At 37.0% G+C, this 26,406-nt stretch overlaps 1 protein-coding gene across 3 annotated transcripts in view; it reads left to right on the top strand.

Moving 5' to 3' along the window:
* Positions 1 to 26,130, top strand: part of LOC149159847 (uncharacterized) — a 224,937-nt gene extending 198,807 nt beyond the window's left edge. For all 3 annotated transcript variants that reach the window (XM_089436586.1, XM_089436587.1, XM_089436585.1), the window contains one exon: positions 25,678 to 26,130. In XM_089436586.1, the coding sequence (XP_089292712.1) occupies positions 25,678 to 25,980 (303 nt within the window). In that variant the 3' untranslated portion in view covers positions 25,981 to 26,130. The remainder of the gene's footprint in view (positions 1 to 25,677) is intronic.
* The last annotated feature ends 276 nt before the right edge of the window (positions 26,131 to 26,406 follow it).

Here is a 26,406-nt window from a genome sequence, read left to right as displayed (position 1 = left end):
TGATGATCAACCAGAATTAATTTTTCGCCCTGAAGTAAATGGTAAATTAGCAGAGGGAGGGGTCCCTCCTTTCTATGTTAGTCTGAATATTCATGACAAAGTACTGCACAATGCAATGTTTGATTCTGGAGCTTTCCATAATTTAATGCCCAAATCTATAATGGAAAAGTTGGACCTAGATATCACTAGGCCATACAAAGACTTGTTCTCTTTTGATTCAAGCTAGGTCAGATGTCTAGGATTGATCAAATATTTATGTGTATCACTAGTTCAATACCCTGCTAAGGAAATTTTAATGGATGTAGTGGTAGCTGATATTCCACCAAAATATGGCATGTTGTTGTCCAGATCTTGGGGTGCAAAGCTCCAGGGATCTTTACAGCTGGACATGTCCTATGCCACAATTTCAGTATTTGGCCAGCCAAAGAGATTATACCAAGAAACTTTGATGAAATACGTGGTCAGCAGCCAGGAGAAACCCCAAAATTTTCCCATCTATTCCAGGCATTCTGATATGGACTCCTTTATCCTATACAATGCTGAAATTTACCCTCCAACTCATGGCAAGGTTTTAGCACTTGAACAAGAAGAGATCATAAATAAAAAACCTATTGCCCAAACCCAAGAAATTTCTCAAAAAATTGTTATATCAGACACTCAAGGGAAACCACATGAAACTGAAGATCCAAATCTGCCTAGTAAGCAAATTTCTAAGATCCCTGATACTAGCTGTAACCAAGAAATCCTTTGGTATTTAGAATTTGATGGATCTGTCAATAAACTAGGAGCTGGAGTAGGAATTTGGATACATAACATGGAAAATGATCATGCTGAAGGATATGCATACAGGTTGAATTTCAGATGCACTAATAACATGGCTGAATATGAAGCCCTCCTGCTAGGACTCAAAGTGATCAAAAGCTTAGGGGCAGTTAGGGTATCAATTTTAGGAGATTCTGATTTAGTTATTCAACAAATGAAAGGAAACTTCCTCACAAATGATCTTAGATTAAGGTCTTATAGAGGAGCAGCGATTGAAATACTCAATACCTTGAAACTCAGTTTGCTAAACTTCCAAGGAAACACAATTTGCATGCTCACAACTTGGCAACATTTGTCAACACTTGTAAACTCCCATTTGAGCCTAATCATCATTTTACAGCTGAAATTAAACACAGGCCAACTGTACCAGACAATATAAAAAACTGGCAAGTGTTTGACAATGACACTCAGATTAATAATTTCCTGACCTTGAAAGAAGAATTTTCCAGCACCAATATAGACACAGGCACCATTTGTGAAGTTGATCAAATAGACAAAGTTGAAACATACATTTCAGCTGAAACAGCAACTCAAATACTACATCCAACAAAATTTACCAACAAAGAGTTGCAAGAGCTTAAAGAAATAGACTTTGATGAAACTATTGGAGGAGAGTCTGAAGTTATTGATTTAAAGGACAATTTTTTACCCACAGGCTTGACTCCTCTGGAAGACATTTTTGATTCTAATGATATCCCAAGGAAACCCAAAATGCAGCCATTAAACGCAGAAATTGACGACTATAATATAGGGACTGAACAGAATCCTAAAATGATAAAATTGTCCAAAACTTTGCCTCGTGACCAAAAGCTGAAATATATTGAACTATTCAAATAATTTCAGGATGTTTTTGCATGGAGTTATGAAGATCTCAAGTCCTATGATACTTCTGTAATTCAGCATAAAATACCCCTCAAAGAAAATCAAAAACCTTTCAAGCAAAAACTTAAAGGGTCAACCCTGTACTGCTTCCTCTCATTGGAAAAGAAGTCAAAAGAATATATGAAGCTGGGACAATTGCACCCATCAGATTTTCAGAATGGGTCTCCAATTTAGTTCCCACTAGAAAGAAAACAGGAGAAATCAGACTGTGTGTTGATTTGAGGAATCTAAACAAAGTCTCTTTAAAAGATCACTACCCCTTACCCAAGATGGACCACATTTTACAAAGGGTAGTAGGAGCCTCTAGAATTTCACTGCTAGATGGGTTTTCAGGCTTCAACCAGATTTTAGTTCGCCCTGATGATAAAAAAAAAATTGCTTTTACAATGCCGTGGGGAACTTTCAAATATGTGAAAATGCCATTTGGACTCAAGAATGTAAGGGCAACCTTCCAACGTGCAATGGACATAGCTTTTTCTAAAGAAATTCATGATTTTCTAGTCATATACTTAGATGATCTCACTGTGTTTTCCAAATCAGATCAGCAACACCTAGATCATCTCAGACAAGTGTTTTTAACCTGCAGAAAATACGGTATATCACTAAATCCAAAGAAGTCATTATTTGGCCTAGAAGGCAAACTGTTAAGTCACATAATCTCAAAAGATGGCATCAAAATTGACCCTAACCGAATACAAGCCATCTTACAAATCCCACATCCTAGAAATGTCAAAGAACTCCAAGCTTTCCTAGGGAAAATTAATTTTTTGAGAAGATTCATACCCAACTTGGCTGAATTAATAAGATTGTTGAATAATATGCTGAAAAATGATTCCAAGGTCAAATGGACATTAGAAGCCAAGCAGGCATTTGAAGAAATCAAGATAGCTTTAACGAAAACTCCGGTCCTCACAAGCCCAAAATTTGACAGAAACTTCATTATATTTTCATTTGCATCTAAACACACTATTGCTGTTGTTTTGCTACAGAAAGATGATCAAAGATGTGAAAAACCCATAGCCTTCTTTAGCAAAGCACTGAGGGATGCACCTCTAAAATACCCAATCATCGAAAAACAAGCTTATGTACTTGTGAAAGCCATCAAAGATTTTAGAGTCTATGTACTGTACTCTCCTATAATAGCTTATGTGCCAAACACTGTTGTCAAAGATATCCTGACCCAAGAAGGCATTGAAGGCAAAATAGGTAAATGGATTGCGACTATATTAGAGTATGATATTGAGATAAAACCTACAAAGCTCATAAAAGGACAGGGATTGGCTAAACTCTTGACTGAAACCAATTGCCAAGCCCTAGATATTAATGAACTGGATAACAAACAAAATATGGCGACTCCACAAATCAGCCAGGCCTTCCTAAAATCACCTTGGTATGTTGATATTTGTTATGTATTATTAAACCTGCAGGCTCCTCCAAGGTTATCCAGGACAAAGAAAAGGTTTATAAAAATGAAAGCTTTAAAGTTTTGTATTCTAGATGGTTCTCTCTTTTGGAAAAATCATGAAGGTATCCTACTAAATTGTCTAATTAAAGATGAAACTGACAAAGTGCTCAAAGAATTTCATGCAGGGGACTGTGGTGGGCATTTGTATTGGAAATCAACTGCTGATAAAATCCTAAGGGCTGGATTTTACTGGCCCACTTTGTTTGCTGATGTCAAAAAGTTTGTTACTGCTTGCCATAAATGTCAAATCTTTGAAGGCAAGAGAAAACTTCTGCCTCTACCCCTTAGACCAGTTTCCATTGAAAGACCATTTTAGCAATGGGGTTTAGATTTCATTGCGGAAATTCACCCTCCCTCTTCTGGCCAGCATAAATGGATTTTGACTGCTATAGATTATATTACCAAATGGATAGAAGCCATCCCTTGTAGATAGTCCAATGATTCAATGATCATGCAATTCTTAGAGACCAACATCCTATCTAGATTTGGCTGTCCTGAAAAGATTATAACAAACAATGCTACTGCTTTTAAATCCAAGAGAATGATCAATTTCTGTCACAAATACCACATTACCTTAGGCCACTCCATAGCCTATTACCCCCAGGTAATGGTCTAGCTGAGTCGTCCAACAAAAGCCTCATGAATATCATTAAGAAAGTGTTGGAAGAAAACAAGAAAAATTGGCATAAGAAGCTCATAAATGCATTATGGGCAGACAAGTTAATTGCCAAGAGATCCATTGGAATTAGTCCATATGAGCTTGTATATGGTATGGAGGTTGTATTTCCTTCCTCCTTGGGAATACCTGTAATGAAATTATTGCAAGAAGTCCAAATACAGCCCAATGGCATCCAAAGAAGGATAAATCAGAGTATACATTTGCAGCAGACTAGAGAAGAGGTATATCAAAGATGTCAAGTGTTGGAAAAAAACTCAAGAAAATATTTGACAAGAGGACCAAGGCAGAGGATTTTTTCATAGGAGACAAAGTACTGAAATGGGATTCCAGAAGGGAAGATAAAGGAAAACATGGGAAGTTTGACTTACTCTGGAAGGGACCTTTTGTTATGCAGGCCTCACAAGCAAACAATACCTACTTTTTGAAAAGCCCGGATGGTACAGAAGCAGAAGATGGACCAGTTAATGGTCGGATGCTGAAGCATTATTTTGATCCAGCTTGTTGATATGTCAGGACTCTAACTTGTACATAAGAATGTTTAGTTTCTGCAGTATATTACAGCAATAAAATGGGAAGGAATATGTAGGAAATTTTGAGAAGAAGTCAAGGAACTTTACCACCTTTTTGTGTTATCTTTTTGGTTTAAACAAAAGTTGAAGAAGAAGACTTGGGAGCTGAAATATGAGAACAAACAGTAAGACAAAGTATCCAAAACAGAGGTGCAAATGTTTGCATTAGCTCATAAAGAGATGTCTACATTTTACATGGTCCTCTGTACAATTTGTTTACAGCAAGGGAAGATTTTAGAATGCAACAAGAATTGAATATAAGGCTATTTGACCTGTTGTTCTTGACTTTTCACCTGGAAAAGCCATCCCCAAGTGGAGCTAGTGTTATGCTCCTATACCAATAGGTGTCATATTTCATGATTAATTGGTAAAATCCCAAATATGTTCATCCTTTCCCTGCAGCAAAGGTTCCATATTTTGAAAAGATCAAAAAGCTTAAAAAATGTAAAGAGGGTATGCCCTAAAAGAAAAATCAAAGGGAAAAAAGAATGAATTGGTCAAAAAGATAAGAAATGAACCCCAAAAAGAAGACCAGGAAACTGTGCTAGTCCAAAATGCCACTACTATTCTATTTTTATAGAAGAATCTCATTGTGTGTAATTAGTTGACTCTTGCCACAGTTGATGGATGGCCAAACAGCTTAATCTTGGCCAGTTCATGTTTAAATTTCTTGTTTTAGAGATAGGGAATAAAATTTGTCCAAACAGTTCAATCTTGGCAGATAAGTAGTTAGGTAGAGAAGTAAAGGTGCTCAACAGCTAAATCTGAGCCCTTGGAAGAAATAAGGGCAGACTTAGATAGGATTGCAGTCAAAAGAAAAGAAGAGAGTAAGGGTTTGCTAGTCCAAGTGCACCCATATAAAAGGAAGAAAAAAAGTTAGGTACTGTAAAGCTGGCTAGGCAGTTTTGATGTTGCAGAAGCATGTTTATGATTAACTTTTGTTTCTCAAGAGGTTTATCTCATTTGATATCATAGGTACAATGGCAATGGTTTGGCTACAGGTCAAGTGGTGCATGTCTAACTTCCCCTCACACTTCTCTCAAAAAACACTTACTAACCTCCCCCCAAGGATATTGAGATCTGCTCAATACTCTTAAATCACTCCATTTCATAAAGAAAAAAGCCTGAAGAAAATAACATTCCTGCTCAAAGCAAAGAAACCACATTTCTTGTGTAAAAATCCTCTTGTTCCCTTAGCCTAAGTTATTGAACTTTATGACTTGGCTCTTACACTCATAAACCCATATTAACTCCTAACACTACCATATAAAATCCCTATATCCCCCCCGTATTATATAAACATATCAAAAAACCCCAAAAATTTTAATATCCCGGTCCTGGTTAACATATAACCATAAGACTTTATAAATAAGGGTTTAATGGTTCACCCGAAATGCATTAAAAACCTCCCCGCGTGCAAAATATTCAAAGTTAAATTAACATCTGGTTAATTAACTATTAATTCCCCGACAGCCAATAGCACACCCCCCGATAGGTTTAAAATCATTGTTTATTGATTGGGTCCCGCACCATACCCCTCCACCATCTCCATTGCATGCCAGCCGTTGGATCTGGGCCCATGCATCCAACGGCCCACGATGATATCGCAAGGCCTTCCACTCCCGATCTTTACCGCCTGGGGAGCCGGCGGTATTCCCACCGTACAGAGGACACGCGGCGCCCTCCCGGCATGCTCACGGCCCTCCCCACCAAAACCGCTTCGGCCCATAAGCGGTGCGGGCCCAAACCACTTATCGCTCCCGCTAACCCCCCCGCTAACGTCACAACCACGTCATCGCCACGTCACCCTTCCGTACCATGCGTCGCAACAAACTATCCCGCCATGCTGACGTCATCCGACCAAAAGTGCCAAAAAACCCGCGAAGCCGATTTTTTGTTAAAAACCCGTAAAAACATCATTTTCGCTCGTTTCTATTCGTTATTCTCCCAAAACTTTTGCATGCAAAATCACGTTCAAAAGTTGCTGGATCTCCAATTCGCCACCCTGACCAGCAAACTCCAGCATCCCACTGCTCAGCTTGTCGATCGACCTGCAAATTACACTCATACGCTTCAAAACACAGTATTTACCCTCTTCCACCTCCTGAACCTGTGTTTTTGGTTTTCCTCTGCAAATTGTGCCTGTAAAGAGCCAAATTCAAGATAAAACGGCTCGCAATTTCTCTACCAAAGCACCCGTAGCTGCTCTGTCACCTTTTTTCTACAAAAATTCAACCTCCGAATTAAAAAACACAGACAATTGAATTATGGCAGCCCCGGTCACCCTCAATGTTGCGCCTCTCAATGCACCTCATACAGACCAGCATCATTTACCCTTGGCCGACAGAGATTTCCAAATAAGAGACCCAATTGGTTGCCAAAATCATCTGCAAACTTTCTGCCTAGTCAGAAACAGTCATCTGGACAATTCTGACATCTATGGAATATGGGAATCCAATATCTCCAGGTACTACCTCCCCTCAGTCAATATATTCCCAGATATTGTTCGCCACTGCTGTGCCAATTATGACCCTGTCAGTAAGGTAGTCATCTCTCCATCACAAGCTGTTCTTTTCTACATAACTGCTGAGTCTATCAATGAAATGTTACAATTCCATCCAGTTCAGCCTCTTGCTCCTCTCTCCATGGGATATTTGCTGGAGCAAGGCTCTCAATTGTCTAGTGCAGAAATAGCCCGGATTGCCAAGTTATTCATGAAGCCAGAATGCCAGCCCCAAGGCCCACCTCCTTATTCATATGTCTCCTTCAATGAGACTGGAAGAATTATTCTTGACATGATATCAATAATCTTGGCTTTCAAGTCCAGTGAATTTGTGGATGAAATGGTCATGGTTCTGTTGTCCACCTTCACTCCTGGGCAGCCCCCTGCTATTAAGTATGACTATGCCTCTTTCATTGTTGACAAAATCCATGGTCAATTTATGAATTTGGAAAGAGGAGGAGTGTTTAAATACACAAGTTTCATATATCATCTATTGTTGTATTACCACCCAGACATTTTCATATTTCCGATCAGAAAATTGGATGCCAAAGGAGAGAGGAGGTCTGTAATCTTTTAGGCCTTTGTCTTCCACACAATTTCTGAATCCCCTTATACTTACTGTGAATTCATTGACATGTTCATACACCCAGCCTCCACTTTATTAATAGGAGCTCCTCCTCCTAGGCTCTCTGGTGACATAAGGATAGGTGACTACTACTACAGGATAGGTGACTGGTACTTCTACCAGGACCACACTGAGATTAGGATATATGGCTATGAGTTGTGCCCTTATAGGCTGCCCAAATATGTGCCTATGAGACTGTTTGCTCTGGAATATTTCAGACAACTTATTAATGCAGATTTGACTCATTTTTGCAATGCCAAAAAGAAAGCTCAGCTGAGAATAAGAAACCAATTAGGCCCCTTTATCATTAACAAAAGGGAAGCATGGGAAGATGCTGACAAAATATTAGGCGAAGAGCTTAAATTGAAGAAAAGCTTCTGGTGGGTACCATATGACTCAAATGGCTTTATAAGTGAAAGAAAAGTAAAAAATCGGTTGTCCGCTTACACACATCATAGGATCCCAGAAATAGAACAATATGCCAATCAGGATGAATGGATAGAGGGTACATTAGTAGAAGAACTTACTCAGCAACAAAAAATGGAACAAGCTATGAAAGATTTAGAAAAGACCCTTGACTTGGACTCTTTTGGACAAGTATCTTTCAAACTGCCTCAGCAAGCCGGAGTGGGTACATCTTCTGCTGGGACTTCACAGCAACCTATACAAGGGGCCAGCACACCAGTTTCAGGTTCTTCAAAGGGCAAGGAAGTGGCAGGCACAGAGCAGCAAGAAATGACAGATCAGCAGGAGGAAATTCCTCCGGTACATACCAAAGCACCAGAGATACCAGCATTGCAGACTCCTCTAAATGAGGAAAAAGGTAAGAAAAGGTACATAGAAGAGGCCACACCCATCAGTGGACCTGCAAAACAACCAAGTGCTAAGAGGCAAAGACTCAATCCTCTATCTGAAGAGGAAATCATTGAAGAGACATTAGAAAGCCTAAGAGGTGAGAGGGCAACCAGCCCACAGACATCCCCACTGATAGACACATCAACCAGCTCACACAGGCAAGAGCTGGAAAGGCAGCATAGTGTGGAAGTGTCATCCACAAGGCCACCAAGCAAGCAGACCTCTGATGTCAAAAGAACATTCACAGAGATTAAGGCCAGAAATGATCCATTGAGGCTGCAAATTTATGACCAATATCTCAAAATGGCCCCCAAAAAATAGCAAAGATTGATGTCTGCATATGATATAAAGGAGGGCAAAATGATCATGAGCTACTTCAAGCCCAAGGTACAGCAACCACAATCGGCAACTGATTATATAAGGACAAATCTGGAGGTCTTGGTCAAGGACATTCACCCAATAAATCAGATCGAGCTGCACAAACAGACGGGAGAAATAGTATATTCTACACTAGCTGACAAGGCAATGTTGGCTCATAAATTGCAAAATTCATTGGAAAACACCTCTGCTCAGCTAGAGTTAGAGAAAACTTCCTCTCTGGCAAAGGATAACAGGATTAAGTCCTTGGAAGATATTATCATTGAGTTAGAACATGATCCCAAAGATGCCAAAGGCATAAAAGCATTAATAAGGAAGAAGGAAGAGGACATTGTTGCCCTCAGGAAACAGCACAAGATGCCTCCTTCTATGCATCCACAGATAGCAGATGTTGTGTAGCAGAAATCCGAGAAGGACATGATGGACCTGCTCATGAGGTTAAATGAAAGATTAAGTGAGACAGAGCAGGAATTGGAGAAAGCATTACAAGAAAAGCAGGGAGTGTCAACCTCCCAGCCACCTCAAGTAACTCCAATGGCCACAACTGCCCCTCCCACAGTTACAACTGCAGTGCCCTCCACTGTCCCAGCATCAACTGCAGAAATCATCACAGGAGCAACATCAGCAACAACATCAACAACAACAGCACCAGGCAGCAGTACAACCATGACCACAGAGCAGTTAATCAAAGCCATGGAGGAGCTAAAACTCCAAGTATCTGAATTGAAGCAAGTCAAAGAAAAACTGGCTAAGATTGAGCAGAGCTATGATAAATCTAAAATGAGTGTGGCAGAAAAGACAAGAGAAGTCAAAGCATTGGAAAATAAGGTAAAATCTTTAGAAAAAGATCTCTCTCTGCATAAGCCTCTGGCAGAAATCAGAGGAATCCTGTGGAACAACATCATTCAATCACTTAGTGGTATATGGAGGTCTATTCAGACCATTTATGAACAAATTGATTTGATAAAAGTAGCCCAAGTGGAAGTTCAAAAAACAAGAGCTGTATTGGGGCAAATGCCTGAGCAAGCTAACAGGCTAATTAATTTTTTGAATAACAAAACCAATGAAGAACTGGCAACACTAGATATCAGAGACAGAATAGGTACCATTTTGGATGTCAAGAGAGTTCTAACCATGAGAACTCTAATGCAAAACTTGGACAGAAGATGCCAGGACATGCAGGTAGAAATTGACTCTTTTATAGACAAATTTACAGTTTTGAATCAAAAGGGTTTGCCAAGTCCTGTGGGAGATAATGATCGTTTGATGAAGCACAAGGACTATATACACAAATTAAATACATTTTCTGTCAATCAAGCTAGTGCATCTTCAAGTACTTCAACAGAAAAGGCACTTCCATCTGGCCAGTCCCTGTATGACAGCCTGGAAAATCTTTTTTACATAGAGCATGAGGTGAAGCATCTATTCACCACCCCACCTAATTTCTTCAGGTATACAGGGATAGATGAGACTTTAAGGAAGCTGCAAAGACATCAAATACCAGGACCAGAGTGGTGGCAAAGCATGCTGGAGATCCTATAGACTTATCATTGGTCAAATCAAAATTGTGCACCATCTATTGTAAATGCGCAGAACAAAAATGAAGCACGGTCCTGCAAATTAAAGCGTATCATATCAGTATTAAAGGAAGTCCGGCCAGAATAGAAAGATCAGTGCAAAGGATCCGCAAAAAGCAACTGGGAGACCGACTTACAAAACCTACCTCCAGTACTTCTCTTTAATTCAGATCAACCAGCGCAGCATGAATTATTGCACCATTTATTGTCTCCCTGTTTTCGAGATTGTCTGTCTCTATCGATGTAAATGAAACATTAATTGTCAATAGATATTTGTTTCTATCAGATATTTTGCACAATATCTTAAGCATTTTTGTATAAATACCCCCCCAAACAAGGTATTTGGGGTTGGCAGGAGGTGGATATTCGTAGCTGTCACTGTAATACTGAACAATCTTAGAATAAAAGGTTGTTGGAACCATTTTATCTTGCTCACTGGATGAAGGATTGATGCTAAGGACCATGTTGCTGAATTCTTGAATCATTTCATGGATCAATAAGTCTCTTCTAACCTGTGTTTTACAGTTTTTGTGTTTACTATATCATCTATGTCTCATGATCTAAGTAATAGAGAAAAAGAATAACCCAGAATTTGCTTGTTTGCACTCTGTGTTCAATCTCTGTTATTATTAATGTTTTCTTCAAGAATTAGCATAAACAGTGAATTCTTAATTGCTCCTGTTTCTGTTGGTTCTTTCATCTTGAATATTAGCTAAGGAATTCTTAATTGCTCCTTGGCAATAATCATCCATTTTCCCTCTGTCAACATGGTGAAGGATTCTTAATTGCCCTTCGCGCATTGACTCCATTCCATTAGATTTTAGCCTATAAATTGTTCCATTTTTGAGTACCTTGCTCTGCGATAAATCCTCTGATAATAAACTTAACCCAGGAAGCCATCTTTCTTTGACTCCATCATGCCCAATGGATTGAAATGCTTCAGCTTCACCTCACTGTTCTATATAGTCCCCATCCCTCCAACCAAAACTCTAAACAAAACCCTTGCACTTCATAACTAGCCTAATACACCCCAAAACAAAGCTAAATCACAAAGAGAGAGCCCTGTCTAGATACAGATTGGCTAGAATCTATGTCTAAAATATTGGTCTGTGGTTACCTCAGTTGTATTCCCTTTCTTACAACTTTTGGGAACAACCTGAGTGATAACAGGTAGTAAGATTCAATAGAAAAGAGAGGTAAAACAGAACAGTTCAGTCCATTGTGATGGAGTCAAAGAAATAGGCTTTCTGGATTTGGTTTCTTAACAGAGGATGGCTTCACAGAGCAAGGTAGTCAAAAAGGGAACAAATGAAAAATTTGAAGCAAATGGAATGGGCTCAAATGGGTGAAGGGCAGTTAAGAATCCTTCAACATATTGAAAGGGGGAAAATGTGTGATTACTGATAAGGAGCAGTCAAGAATTCCTTAGCAAATAAACAACATGAGAGAATCAGCAAAACAGGAGCAATTAAGAATTCACTATTTATTCTAATTTTGAAGAAAACACAGAGAATAATAAAAACTGAAAACAGAGTGCAGTCAAGCAAATTCTGAATTAACCATTTTCTTTATCATTCAGATTATGAAACACAGATGATATAGTAAACAAGAAAACTATAAAACGCGAGATATAGGGGACTTATTGATCCGGAGTTTGATTCAAGAATTCTGTGACAAGTCCTCTGCTTCAATTCTTCATCCAGTAGGCCAGACAACAGTTGGTTCCAACAGCTTTGTATTCCAAAATATTCAAGATTACAACGCAGTCTAGGAATTTACACAGCACCCAACCCTTTCAAACTCTAATGAATGGGGTATTTATACAACAAAAATATGTACAAGAGATATCTCATCACAGCGGTGAGATAATATCTAGTTTTAACCTAAAATAATTTACAAGTAACATAGAGGCAGCTAGAGAAAGATAACTAATGTTGTGCTGGAGGCAGGCTTTTAGAGTTCGACTTGCAGCTATCTTCTGTAGTAGCTCTGCGCCGACTGCCTATCTTTACTGTGCATTAAATTCTGATCTGCCCTCTTTAATTCTGTTCTGACATCTTCAATGCTCGTCTGATACACTTTAATTCTTGAACTGATACTCTTTGACTTGTTTTGATGCTCTTTAATGCTGAACCGACCCCGGCTCACCACTGTCTGGCAAAATAGAACTACTAACATGTCTCCTCATTGCCTTTCCTTTGGCCATTCATGTTTCTGAAGGTTCACTGGCTAAGGTAACAAAATATCCCTGTATATCTCTGTTTCTTTCTTCTGTGAGCTCGGAACTCCCTCGGTTTGCTTTTAACTGTGTTTGAAGAGGAAGAAGCTGTAAAATGGCGGGTCGGCAGAGTCCGCGAGCTCATCGATGGAGCTGGAACATTTGATTTCGGTTGATTTTATCTGCAGGAGAACACAGGGCGCTATATGCAAAAAACATAGCAAAAATGACCCTTTTCCCTTTTAATTGTCAAAAATGAATTTTGGCAAGAATTTACGACTTGAAGGATGGATGACGTAAGCATGACGTCAGCGGGAGTACGTGGCGAACGATGTGGTGGTGATATGGTGGGTGATGTCAGCAGAAGGTCAGCTACCGTCAGCGGATGACGTCAGCAAAGGGGGGTGGTAAACGGTTTTGCCCGCACTGCTTTTGGGGTTGCGCAGTTTCGGGCGGAGGACGAGCGATCATGCTGGGAGCGCGACACATGGCAGTGGTATGGGGGCAATACCGCCGGTTCCCCGCGGGTTAAAGCGCGGCGATGAAGGGCTGCGCGAAATGTTTTTCAGCCGTCGGATGTGCGGTGGTTGATCGGACAGTGGACGAAGTCTGGAGATGGCGGGTGGCTAAGCGGCGGGCCTGGTATATTTAAACTGTTATTAATGGTATCAGGGGCATTTTCATTGGTCTGCGGGGCTTGGTTATAATTAACCCAGGTGATTAATTATCCCACGATTTGCGCGTGGGGGTTATTAAAAGGTTTCAGATAAACCTTTAATCCCTGACAAACATATATATGGTTATATTTCAACCAAGGCAGGGATATTTAAAATATTGGGATTTTTGTATTATATATACATAGTACGGGATGGGAATAAATATATGGGATTTATATAATAAGTCAGAGTTAATATGATAAATGATTTTGAGCGCTTAAGCCAATGTTCGCAAGTCACATTAAAACTTAGGCTTTTTGAAGTGAAAAGGGGTTTATGAAATGAGAAGAGTGGTTTTAGTGATATTAAGCAGATCTTAATATTTGAGGGGGGAATTAGTAAGTGACTTGGGGAAAAACATGAAGGGAAGTTAGTCATGAATCTACCTCGCTTGAGCTGCTCCAAGAGTAATGTTCGCCATGTACTAGTGATAGAGATAAAGAGAGACACATCTAGAGGCAAAAATCTATCACAAGTATCTTTTTGCAACACCACTCTACCTACCCTGCCTACTTGGCCTAACATTTTTTCTTATTTTTAGTCAGGTGCACTTGGACTGGTAAACCCTCATCAACTTTTATTTTCTTTTCTTCTCCATGGTAAGCCTACCTAAGTCTACACTTATTACTTCCAAGGGCTCAGATTAAATTGTTGAGCTCATTTGCTTCTCTACCTATCTACTTATCTGTCAAGTTTAAACAGTTTGGTCAGATTTTATTCTCTATCTCTAAAACAGGAAATTCAAACATGAACTAGCCAAGATTGAGTTGTTTGGCCATTCATCAATTGTGGCAAAAGTTAAAAAGCTACACACAATGCTTTATTTATAGAAAATGAAACAGTAGTGACTTTTTGGACTTGCACACTTTCCTGGTCTTTCTTTATTTGGGGTTCATTTTTCTCATTTTTTCTTTTGACCATTTTATTCTTTTTACCCTTTGATTTTTCTTTTAGGGTATACCCTCTTTACATTTTTTAAATTTTTTTATTTTTTGATAATATGGAAACCTTTGCAACAAGGATAATGCTGAACATATTACAGAGCCCAACCCATCAATCATGAAATATGAAACCTATTAGTATAGGAGTACAACAGTATGTATGACAGTAATACTTCTGAAGCTTAGGGCCTTCTCTTCGAGCTTCAACTTCACAATTTTACCATCCAATCAACACTTAAACATTTATTATTCCTTCTTGAATCCCACTTGAGCACCTTGTCACTTAGCTAGGAATTTTTAGCCTTGGTCCTTTTATCAAAATTCGTTTTAACCTTTTTCTTGCACAACTTGAGATCTGACCTGAAACTAAAAGGTGCTGCAACCTTCAAACCAAATTAGTAAATCATCAAGACCTTAAGGCCTTTTGATTGGATTCAAATCTTTAAAGATTTATTTCATAATCTACTAAAAACTGAATTAAATCAAACTGAAATCCTGCCTACTTACTCTAATCAGCTTTTTGACTGCTAGTTAAGTAAAATGAAACAACCAATGCAACCACTCAAGCATAATATACATTGGTGATCTTTGTTGCTTGTGCTTGTTGGAGTTTAAAATTGAGATCTTGCAATCAAATATAGCTTTGTTAACCTTTGTGAAGATAAGGAAATTCCTGATCTCCTTTGTTGAATCTATAAACTGTACAAAATGATCTTGTAAAACATATACACTTTTCTTGAACTGATTCAAAAAACTGTACATCTGTTGTGGATGGCCTCCATGCCATGAAACTGAAATGTCACTTTTATCTTTAACACCCTGTAGACTTTCAGATGAGCTTTGTGATGATATTTCTACTGATTGTAGTGTTTGTATGGTGAAACTATTATCATCTTTATTTTGACTCTCATAGTGTGTTAATGGAGAAAAATTATGATTTCATTCATCATCCAACCTATCAGTTACTGGATCATAAAGAACTTGGAAGGATTGCTGCAACTTATTACATATAGGTTCAAATGGGACTTCCTAGATTTCTACAAGCTGCTCCTCCTTTTCTTTAAAAATTGTATACTAGATTTCCTTTAAAAATTGAAATGATTCAAAACAAAGAGGTAAGGAATCATCTTGGATCATTTGATCATATGTTCCAGCTTCCAAGTCTTCTTCTGCAACCTAACATTCAATGGAATTTTGGGGCTACAAATCTAGATATGAGAAGTCTTGAACAAGGATTTTATTGCCCTCTAGATAGTTAATATCAAAACTTGTTGACATTTGATTTCTAATTGCATGATAGTTATCTCTGATAAATTGAAATGAAGCAAAACAAAATGGTAAAGTTCCTTCACTGATTTCAAAATTTTCTGCACTTTCCTCCTCATTCTCATAGCTGAAATGAACAAGATGATCACTATTTTCAAGCTACTGAACCCAAACTTCCTTATTCCCCAAACTAGCCGTTGATTGCTCTGTAAAGTTAGTTTGGATTTGAAGAACATAATTATCATCATACTGATCATTTTTGGGAAAATCATCAAAAGAAGTACTGTCATCAAACATACACATTAGATCAGTAGATTTCCTCTCCACATATGGTTCTATAACTCTATCTTCAGATTTATGGTAGTTGAAATTAACAAGAATTTGTTCATGGTTGTCAATCTCTTCATTTTGTGAAACAAATGTGTCATGGTGATTTTGAACAAAACATTCAACTTTCATTGTGATCTTATGAATCATTTCCTCTATTTTCTTTATCAAAATGTTGAGTTTTTCGTCTTTTTCTACTTTCAACTTTTCTCTTCTAATTTGCAGATTAACTTCTACATCTACTGCCATGTTCTGCATTTGTTCCATTGTTGAGGGGTTTCTTTCTCTTAGATAAAATTCTATCTCTGAATCAAATGCTCTTGGGTAATGCAAAAGAGCTGAACCAAGGGGAGGTATTATATTTAATGGTATTGAATAATAGATTTGATTAAATCTATCTGAAAATTGTTGTATTGTTTCATCTCGATGTCTTTTTAACTAATTATATTCGTCTATGATTATGAGAAAATTGACTTTGATTATCCATCTATCGAGGAAGAGTTTGAGAAACTATTTGAGATTTGAGATGCTTGCCTCAGGAAGCGTTTTCAACCAACTCTTGACTTTGTCTTGCAAAGAAAGAGCAAAAAGGCTAATACTGACATCCTCTTCATCTACTTCAAATAAGTTAAGATAATCTTCAAAAGCTTGAATATGTTTTTGGGTAGTGATACCATTCTCTCCATCAAACTTAGGGAGATACTTGGGATAATCGTTAGGGAAAGCATGGAGTGTAGGAGGTAAAATGAGTGGTTTATACCTATCAGGAACTTTATGAGGCACTGGAATATGTCTAGGGATTGTATGATTAGTCTTAATTTTTTTATTCTCCTCAATTGGAAAATGATCTTCATAAGAATTAGAAGACTGTTGTTCAAATGTGTAAGGAGACTTTATATCTACATTTTTCAAAGGAAAATAATAAAAATTTAATCTAAAATCATTTGTAAAATACAATATACATTGAAAAATTTTATCAATGAGAAAGAACATAGTGTCTTGGATAACAATCCAAGCTAAAAGCCTGATCTTTTCACGCAGTTCTTTCAAGTTCATTCCTCCAGTGGAGTCTTGATTGTGAAATTGATTTGAAGTCGCCAGGTGGATGATTTTAACCTTTGTGTTTCTGATCCCTGTCCACCATCATAGATCATATCTAAACCTATAAAACAATTCTGAAGAAAAAGTTAGTTCTCCAAGAAGCCAAATTTTGAGTATTTTGTGATTATTTTTTTTTTATGAATTTTGAAAACAACTTCTATGATTTCTTTAAGAGGCTTTAGATATGAGATTTCTTAAAGATTTATTTGACATGAGGAATTGGTCGAATGTTTGGAAATTAGATGTTCAGTTCATAAACTAAACCAGAGATAGACTGAAGCAGCATTCATCTAGTATGCACTTGCAAAGCAAGAGCAGTTCAAAGGCTACCTGGCTAACTTCAGGCTCCATCTGTAGTTTATAAAGCAAACAATAATAACAAACAAACAAACTATTCGTCCCCAGTGGAGTCGCCACTATGTTATCACTCAGATTTTCCCTGAAGTTGTAAGAAGAGGGAAAGGGTCCCGAGGTAACCACAAACCAACTTTTAGGTATAGAATCTAGCCAATCTGTACCCAGAGAGGGCTCTCTCTTTAAGATTTAGCTTTGTTTTGGAAGATATTAGGCTAGTTATGACAGCTTAGGGGTTTTGATTGTATTTGGTGGTGAAATTCAGTAGCAGAGAGATAGGACTGAATATTTTAGGCCATTGGGCTAATGGAGTCAAAGAAGATGGCTCAACTGGATTTGGTTTTTCAACAAAGGATGGCTCCAAAGGGCAAGATAGCTAAACAGGGAGCAAATAGAGACTTGAAAAGATGGAATGGACTTAAAAGGGATGGAGGGAAATTAAGAATCCTTCAACATGTTTTAAGAGGAGGGAACTTTGATGATCACCAATAAAAAGCAATTAAGAATTTTTTACTAAATGATCAAAATGACTAAACTAGGTAACAAGAGCAATTAAGAATTCATTGCTTATGCTAGTTTAAAAGAAAACATTTAGAATAAAAACAATTGAAGACAGATTACACTTGAGCACTTTCTGAATTATTCTTTTTCGTTTTAATATTCATATATGAAACACAATTGGTATAATAAACAAGGAAACAATAACACATGAGATATAAGATATTTATTTGTCCGGTGTTTGACACATGAATCCTTTGAAAAGTCCTTTGCATTAATTCTTCATCCAGCCAACCATGCAAGATTTGTCCAACAACACTTTATTCCAAAGTAATCGATTTTACAGCAATGTCTAAGAATCCATCCAAAATACTTCAAATGAAGAAGTATTTATACTAATTGTAAACTGAAATATCTTGAAAAAATATCAAGATTAGTTTCACAAATATCTCCAACTGTTTACATTAATAGAACTTAAATAAAGGACATTCAAAACTAATGAATCTATTTGGCACTATTTCTATGGATTAATGGTGACAAAGAAGAGAAAGTCGAATTTGATAGCAACTCTTAGTTGATGATGAGGCATCCCAATCACTAACTGCATCCTTCCTTTGTGCATTCTGCCCCAGAAATTATGCAAACTTAGGGTCCAATGATACGCTTTTATATCTCAATCCGTAATAGATATGTAAAAATTGAAAGAGGTTTTTGTAGATAGGAATGTTTGTGAGATAAACCTCTCTCAGTTTCCCAAAATTCATCTCCAGCTGTTCACAATATTCTCTGTAAAAAGATGTCAAAAACAGACTTTGCACAAACTGAAAAATAGGCTGTGAAGACATGCACTTATCTCCCTTTTGGTAATACCTGTGTAAAAAGTGAGAGGTTTTTATATATTAGCCTTTTAGGAACAAAAACCTCCTCCAGTTTCTCAAAATACTTCTTGGATTGGCCACAATAGTTTCTGCAAAACTATGACTTAAACAGGAAATTTCTGAAGAATGTACCATTTTTGCTCTGATTTCATCTTTTAACCTTGAACTTCTTTTGACTGTTTTTCACTTTTACTTTGGATAAACTTCATTGTAGCTGGTGAAAGTGTTTTCATCTTTGTTTAACCCTTAATGTCTTCATGTTTACTTTTACTGTTTATTGTTTACTTTTTACTTTTACCGCTCTGTTTTTGATCTGTCTTCACTTTGACATGAATTTGTATGCTATACTTTGTAACTGTCTTCCCTACTATTTATCTTCATGCTAGCTGATTTACTTGACTTGGTCTTCAATATGATACTCTTTAATCATGATACACTTTGACTATTCTTTACTGTGTCCTTTTTACCTTCCATGTGTAGTTTATGTTTTTATTGTCTATTTCAACAGTAAATCGTTTTAATTCCATGTTTCCTTTGCTTGTCTTTTAACTGTGTTTTATTTTTCGTCTCTCTTTGAATATACTTGATAACAATCTTGGAGTAAACAGGTCTTATGATTAGGATTAAGACTGTTTATCCGAGGCTGTGGTCTTCTGATCACCTTGTAGAAATTTTGAATAATATGACACTTATTCATAGAGATTATCCCGATTATACACTATTGCAGAATACATGCACAATACATAACCTCCTCTACGTTGATCATCAATTTAGCAGCATCAAAAACAATGAAACATCAATTGCATGTGCACATTAACACAGTATGTAACCCGAGGAAAGCATACAGCTGAAAACCCCACACTATCTGTATATTATAATGATAGAGAACATGTAACAATACATAGTACAATACTCCTCACAAGTACTCAGTACTATCTCCACCTGTTACACACAAACTAGCTCAGATCTGAAGCCTCAAATCTCCTCCACTGTTTGCCTGCCTCCACTGCGCAATCCTGCAAGAGAATCAATCACTGTGAAATCGAATTCCTTTGGTTATACTACGCAAGCCTCATGGGAAATCTCCATCCATGCATGTGCAAATCTCATGCACAACTATAGTCACAACTGATAGCAATCTCAACCTCTAACACCTGTCTCCACTGAACTGTACATGCACTGAGTTAACTGATATATTCTTCAGTTGCTTTATGAGTTAATAATTAGTGAATTAATTAATAATTAATTCACACAACTCATCACTAGAGTATTCTTTAGTTAGACTAAAATACAACTAGTTCAACCAAGTCAAACTGAACACAACTCCATCAACTCCACAATCAACTCCACCAAACTCAACCACATGAGTTCTAACTAAAGTCCTGCATGCAATAGCTCAACTGACCCACAAGAAAAGCGTATTTCCTTCTGACAGCTGCATGTGCCACATCTATAGCTCAAACTGAAGTGCTCCAAGAGGATAAGATAATGTTTATAGTCCAAATATTAGTATGAGCTAATAATATTCGAATGTTCTATTTTTAGCCTGACAGTCTAAAAATAGAAACCGCCCATATGTCTAAAAATAGAAGTCCATCTATTTTTACCAACATGACCAATCATCCACAAATAGCATCCTTCAACTCATAGACCATAATCCATATGTCTAAAAATAGACTTTGTGCCAAAAATAGCCTGTGGGCCCACTTAGTGAAAGCGACTTCTTTCCACTAATCTCCATCATCTTGTTGCATTCTCAACACACCTGTACAATAAAACAAATTGTTAAGAAAGCATTTGCTTGCACGGGAGGTCGAAAAGGTTTCATTTGAGCTTGAAAGGTCTGTGGAGTGATTCAAGAATGCTTTTCGGGAGATAAACCATGCTCAAATCAGTTAACAGAGGCTTCAGGTGGTGCAGATGGGTTACATAGGGTTTTACTGCATAATCAGGTGAAAACGAGCAAAACTGGGGTTTTTGTGTTTAAACGAGTAAACGGTTGATATTGGCGGGTAAATGAAAATGAAAGTTGGCTTTAAATGAACAGGTTGCATCAGCAGAGGTGATTTGACTTTTTTTTCATTTGCGGGAAAGCGATAAGTAGGTTTCATCGCATCGCTTTTGGAGGGGAGGCAGTATTTGGGCTCATCCGCGCAATAACATACAATGAGCGAAGCATGGCGAGGGTATTGTTTGCAAAACCGCTTTCGCGATCACGCGCTAACGTTCGGTCACAGAGGGCCGTGCGATATGCACAACAGCCATTGGATGTGGGGGGCTTGATCAAATGGCTATCAGGGAGGCGAAGTGATGGGAGTTTAATGAGGGCGGGCCCAACACAATTAAAGATTTTTTAATCATATCGGGAACAACGAGACTGGTTGGGAAAGTTATTAATTAACCATGAGGGTTAATTAATCTTTATTTAATGTGGTGGGGGTCGAGGCTCTTAATTAGTTACAGATTAACTAATTAATCCCAATTAATGATGTATTATGGTTATATTTAACCATCAAGGCGAGATATGTAAAAATTTGGGGTTTTTACATGGTTAAAATAATACGGGAGTAGGTAAATTTTTATACGGGAATTACTTAATAACATAAATTAGTAGTTAATATGACGTTGAATGGAAAATGCGCTAACTCTAAAATATTTTCATGTGTATATTAAAACTTAGGCTAAGTGAAAAATGAGGGTTTTTATGGAAAATATTTTAATTTTCCTAAGTAAAAATTTATCAAGGAAATGAATGATTTTATGAAGGGTTGAATATTGATTTTAAATACTTAGGCATTATAAATTATTGGGCCGAGGGCCCGGTCCCTCCAAAAGTCAGACAAATGCTCTGAGCCCCTCTAACTATGGTAATTACTTTTAGCACTTAGGAAATTAGTGAAAATTTAGGAGAAATGAAAGGGGAAGTTAATTATTGTGACTTTGAATGTTGATGTGCCTTCCATGTGATACATGCTTCTGTCTAGTGATGAAGATTACAATATTTAAGCTTTGTACTTAACCATTTCATCACAATTTATTCTACAACCATCATCTACTTACCCTACCTACTTTACCTAGCATTTTCACTTCTTTATTAGGGTGCACTTAGACTGGCAAACCCTTGTCAAACTTTCTTTTCTTTTACAACAAGATATCTATCTAAGTCTAACCTTATTACATCCAAAAGCTCAGATTAAACTATTGAACTCATTTTATTCACTCTACCTATCTACTTATCTGCCAAGATTAAACAGTTTGGTCAGATTTTTATTCTCTATCTCTAAAACATAAAATTGAAAATATGAACTAGCCAAGCTTAAGCTATTTGACTATTCATAAATTGTGGCATAGATGACAAGCTGCACACAATCTTTATTATACAAAAGTAAAAAAGTAGTGGCATTTAGCCTTGCACACTTTCATGGTCTTTTCTTTTTGTTGGGGTTCATTTTCTTTCTTTTTTGACCTATTCTTTGTTCTTTTTACCCTTTTATTCTTTTTCTAGGGCATACCCTCTTTACATTTTTTAATTTTTTGTTTTTTCACAAATATGGAAAACATTTGCAACAAGTAAAGGTATGAACATATTACATAGCTCATCAAGTCAATCATGATATATGACACCTATTGGTATAGGAGCATAATATAGTGAACCGATATCTTAAATTTTAACTAGATGTTTTCAAAGAATTCTTCTCAATATGATCACAATTTCACCATCTGAAACCTCGTAGAAAAAATTTATAGTAAAAATTCTAAGATGGCCTATTTGAAACAACAAAACCCTTGGTTCATATGCTTTGGTATCAAATGTTATGAACTTTGCACCTTAAAAATGATAAGAAACTTCCTGGATGCAGGTGTTTTCAATGGTTGATGCGATGGTGGAGATAGGGACCGGCAAGTGGCGTAGCCACATGGCCGCCCGTAATCTCACACACCGCGCCATAAAAATGTCTTACAGCCCTTCATAAATGCGCTTCAATGTTGCACTCACACCAATTTACCACTGCCATCCCGGCTCGGCCCTTCATTATGGAGACCTCAGGCGCTCTTCAGCCTGCATCCTTATCTGTTTATGCTCCTCTGACTCTAAAATGTAAGTGCCCCCTGGCTGTCGTGGAGCCAAGCACTCGCACGACAATAGGCAGGAGATGCCAAATTCTTTGTTGTATAGAGTTCGGGAAGGGCAAGCACTATTCGCAGAGCCTATTATGTAACCTCACCCTCACTTGTGAGCCTTCCGCCTCTGATAACGCCACCCTAAGTGACCTTTTCTACTATGTGCCTACTCCTCACAGTCAGTCCCTTTCTCCCTATGAAATTATGCCTCGGCTGCGTCAACAAATGCGTTGCAGGAGGGGCAGCAACAGAGGCAGAACGCTCCATTCTTTTCCCTCAACTGTCTTTGACTCTTCCTCCCCCTCGTCAAATCATTTCACGGCTCGTTATCCTGATACACGCAGTGGCAGGGGTCGCACTCGTGTTGTTAGCTCCCAGCCTTTGCAAACCTGTCCATTAGCTACTACTCTCCCTTCCAGCTCTCAGCATTCCAGTTATACAGCTCACTTCACATACCAATGCTCTCTGGATCGACCTCTTATCAAGGCCACCATAACAGTTACGTTTCAAGAGGAGCCTTCTGCTCTCAAATCTGATAGCCCAGTTTCCAAACGCAGCTGAATTCAAACAGCTGAAGGCACTGCAGAGCAGAATCGAGAAAATCTGGACCACCCCATGGTCGGCAAGAGTGAGAAGGAAGACACGGGTGAACTGCAAAAAGAAGAGGATGACCTCGATGCCTACAGGTGCCTAATTCTTGAAGAACACGTTTCTTCAGGTTTCAGGTTCCCGACACCCAGTCCTATGGGTTTATTTCTGCATTTTTGAGCAAAATAGTTAGTTTTGAAGCTGTTTTCAAAAGAATATCACACTATGTTCACATGTTGGTTTCCCCTGCGAGGGCAACAAATCTATTTTGGACTGCAATGGTTTCCCTCATTTGGGCAGTCTTCATTTTGTTTTGGTTGCAATATGCCATGAACTTTGGCTAAGAACTGCAAAGGCCAGTGCCTCCATGTATCATTTTGTTACAATAATAGATTTTAGACATATTTAGAAAAAGAAATGATAAGAAATCAATAATTACAATCCTCTTCGGGGGGAACCCTCCTTCAATAATGAATCCAATATACAATACAAGATTTCATGATCCTAAGACTAGTTCTCCTTGGTGTATATATGGGAGGCAAAAGGTACAATTATAATAAAATGGGACCATGAAAGGTTCTAGCCTACATAAAATTATAACAATAGAAATGTAATCACTCAATATAACATGGGGCTTATATAGGGCTTAACATGTTCAATTAAGCACTTGTGTTAGAGAAGTCTCTTCAAACTACTTTATAAAGATTGGTGATACAAAAATCTATATACAATAAGAGCATAGAAATGCTAGTGCGTTTATTGGATTTCTTCCATTGTGCATTTAATCAAGCTTGGAAATGCATAGTGAAATGTTTCTATGATAAATTCATGAAGTCAACTCATGCACATTATTGTTTGAGTTCTTTTGCACCACAATTTCACTTTCAAATTTATTAATAATATATAATTCAAGTCATTTTCTTGAGGTTTTGGTGAGTTCCCTTCATTCCCTAGGCATTTATTCACCTTTCAAGATGCCAAAAAATACAAACTCAACCTCTTGACTCAAGAGCATTGACTCTAGATAGATTTAAGGTTTTTTTTGGGCTAGTTGATGTTTTTTAAGCCACTGCACGTCACTACACTAACACAACATACAAATATGTCTTCATATTTCCTTAATTAGTTAGCATTACCTTTAGGGAACCCTTTTGGTCTTCAGTCATTCTTGACTATGAGGGATGAGGGTTGTGCATCACTTCCTTCCCCGGGTTATGTGTTTAGCTTCCCAATTGATGCCTAGTGACTCATTTTCATTCTTAAGCACACACTAGTTGCAACAGTACATTTCATGGCTTCTCCTACTACCTTTTTTCTTTCTATACAAAATCTTAATTTGGCCTTCTTCCTAGAATTTTAGCCAATTTAAAGTTTACAATTTTTATTTAATGAATCAACCCACAACTCTATGGGTGTCAACAATGAGGGGTGAGGATTCACACATCACTTCACTTGCTAGGCTTGAAAATACACCTCCCCAACTCCTCAAGTGATGCATATTACCTTTGTTGAGTTTTCTATGACCTTTGGTGAGTCTAGTAATTTCTTTTTGCTTCTCTTCACATTAGTTCTCTTTCCAAGTTACTAAAAAAATCACCCAATAATTCAACCTATGCACATTGTTTCGGAGAGTAGCTCCATTCTCCAACAAATTCTAGTGAGTTTCCACAATCATTCGATAATCTTTATACATTTCTTCTTTAGTCTAATATATTTGTTAACTTCCTCATCAAAACAAAAAACTTCCTAAAAATAATAACAACTTATATTAAAAAAAACAAAACATAAAACTACATCAAATTACCAATAATCTTCCTATAAACAAAACAGAAAATATACTCTAACCTAAAAATAAATATAAACAAACTTTTTTTTTATAAATAAAAAACAATAAATTGAAAACTTAATTAATACACTACATAATTCTTTTAAACCACATAGATATCTCTTTAATTTGATACTTGATTAGTTCACCTACATCATAACTAAAGCCTTATGATCCAATTCAGTGAGTGCTTATGCCAAACAACTTGGCATGATATGGAAGAAAATTACTTTAAAATATAAGAAATGTAAGAATGTTATAGCCAAGTACTTATGATATATGATTTAATTGAGATGTTTAGATTTGTATCTAAACATATCTAAGCTGAATTAATATATAATTATTTAAAATAAAAATAGGTTTAATATTTAAAATATATATATATAATTTAATAAAATCAACAATTTTAAATTTCAAAATTCAATTTAATTATCAAGTACTTAATGAATGAATATCAACAACTCTCTGATACTTTTAACTTTTGGCAGGTTGTAGCAGGAAATGTGAGAGATAAGGGAACTGTTTTCATATATGGCGTTCTCGGATCAAAAGATGTCATTGTTGGTATCAATGATTTAATGAGAGAAGTGAAAGTAAGTTGGTGGAATTTAAATGCCTTTGTTGAGAATGAGGATAATAAGAAAAAGTGCATCTCAGATATCTTAATATTAATGGAACAAAATGTTATCCTGCCTCTTGTTGGGCAGATGTTCCCACTAGAAGAATTCTGGAAGGCAATTATTGAATCTGAGAAATATGCTAGAGGTGGAAAAATTATTCTCATCAATTAGCATATCCAATATTTCTGGCCAATTTTATTTATTGTTTTAAGATCCATTAAATTATTAATATTTACATTATTTCTTGCGAGTTTTATATATTATAAGAACTTTGTAAAACAAGGGCGACAATTTAATAATATTAAATATTTGTTACTCAAATGCATATTAGATATTTAGTCATATTAGGAAATAAACTCGTGTGCATATATGTTTTGAGTTTGTGTGGAGCATTCTATATAGTATTGTGGTGTCCTAATCTGAAGACATTAATATTGATGTATTTGTTAATTAAATGTATATTAGATGATTTGTGATATTAGGTAATAATGTTGACTTGTCTATTTGTATTTGTGTTTGTGTATAACATTTTGTATCATGTTTTTATTTATGAAAATGTTTAAGAAAATGTTTAATTTGTTGTTGTCTATAATTTTA

Source organism: Pinus tabuliformis, chromosome 5_2 (assembly GCF_031772625.1).
Source record: "Pinus tabuliformis cultivar Carrire ecotype Pingquan chromosome 5_2, CPIR1, whole genome shotgun sequence".
NCBI lineage: Eukaryota > Viridiplantae > Streptophyta > Pinopsida > Pinales > Pinaceae > Pinus > Pinus tabuliformis.
The sequence above is the reverse complement of the archived record's forward strand: the minus strand, read 5'-3'. Positions and strand labels throughout refer to the sequence as shown.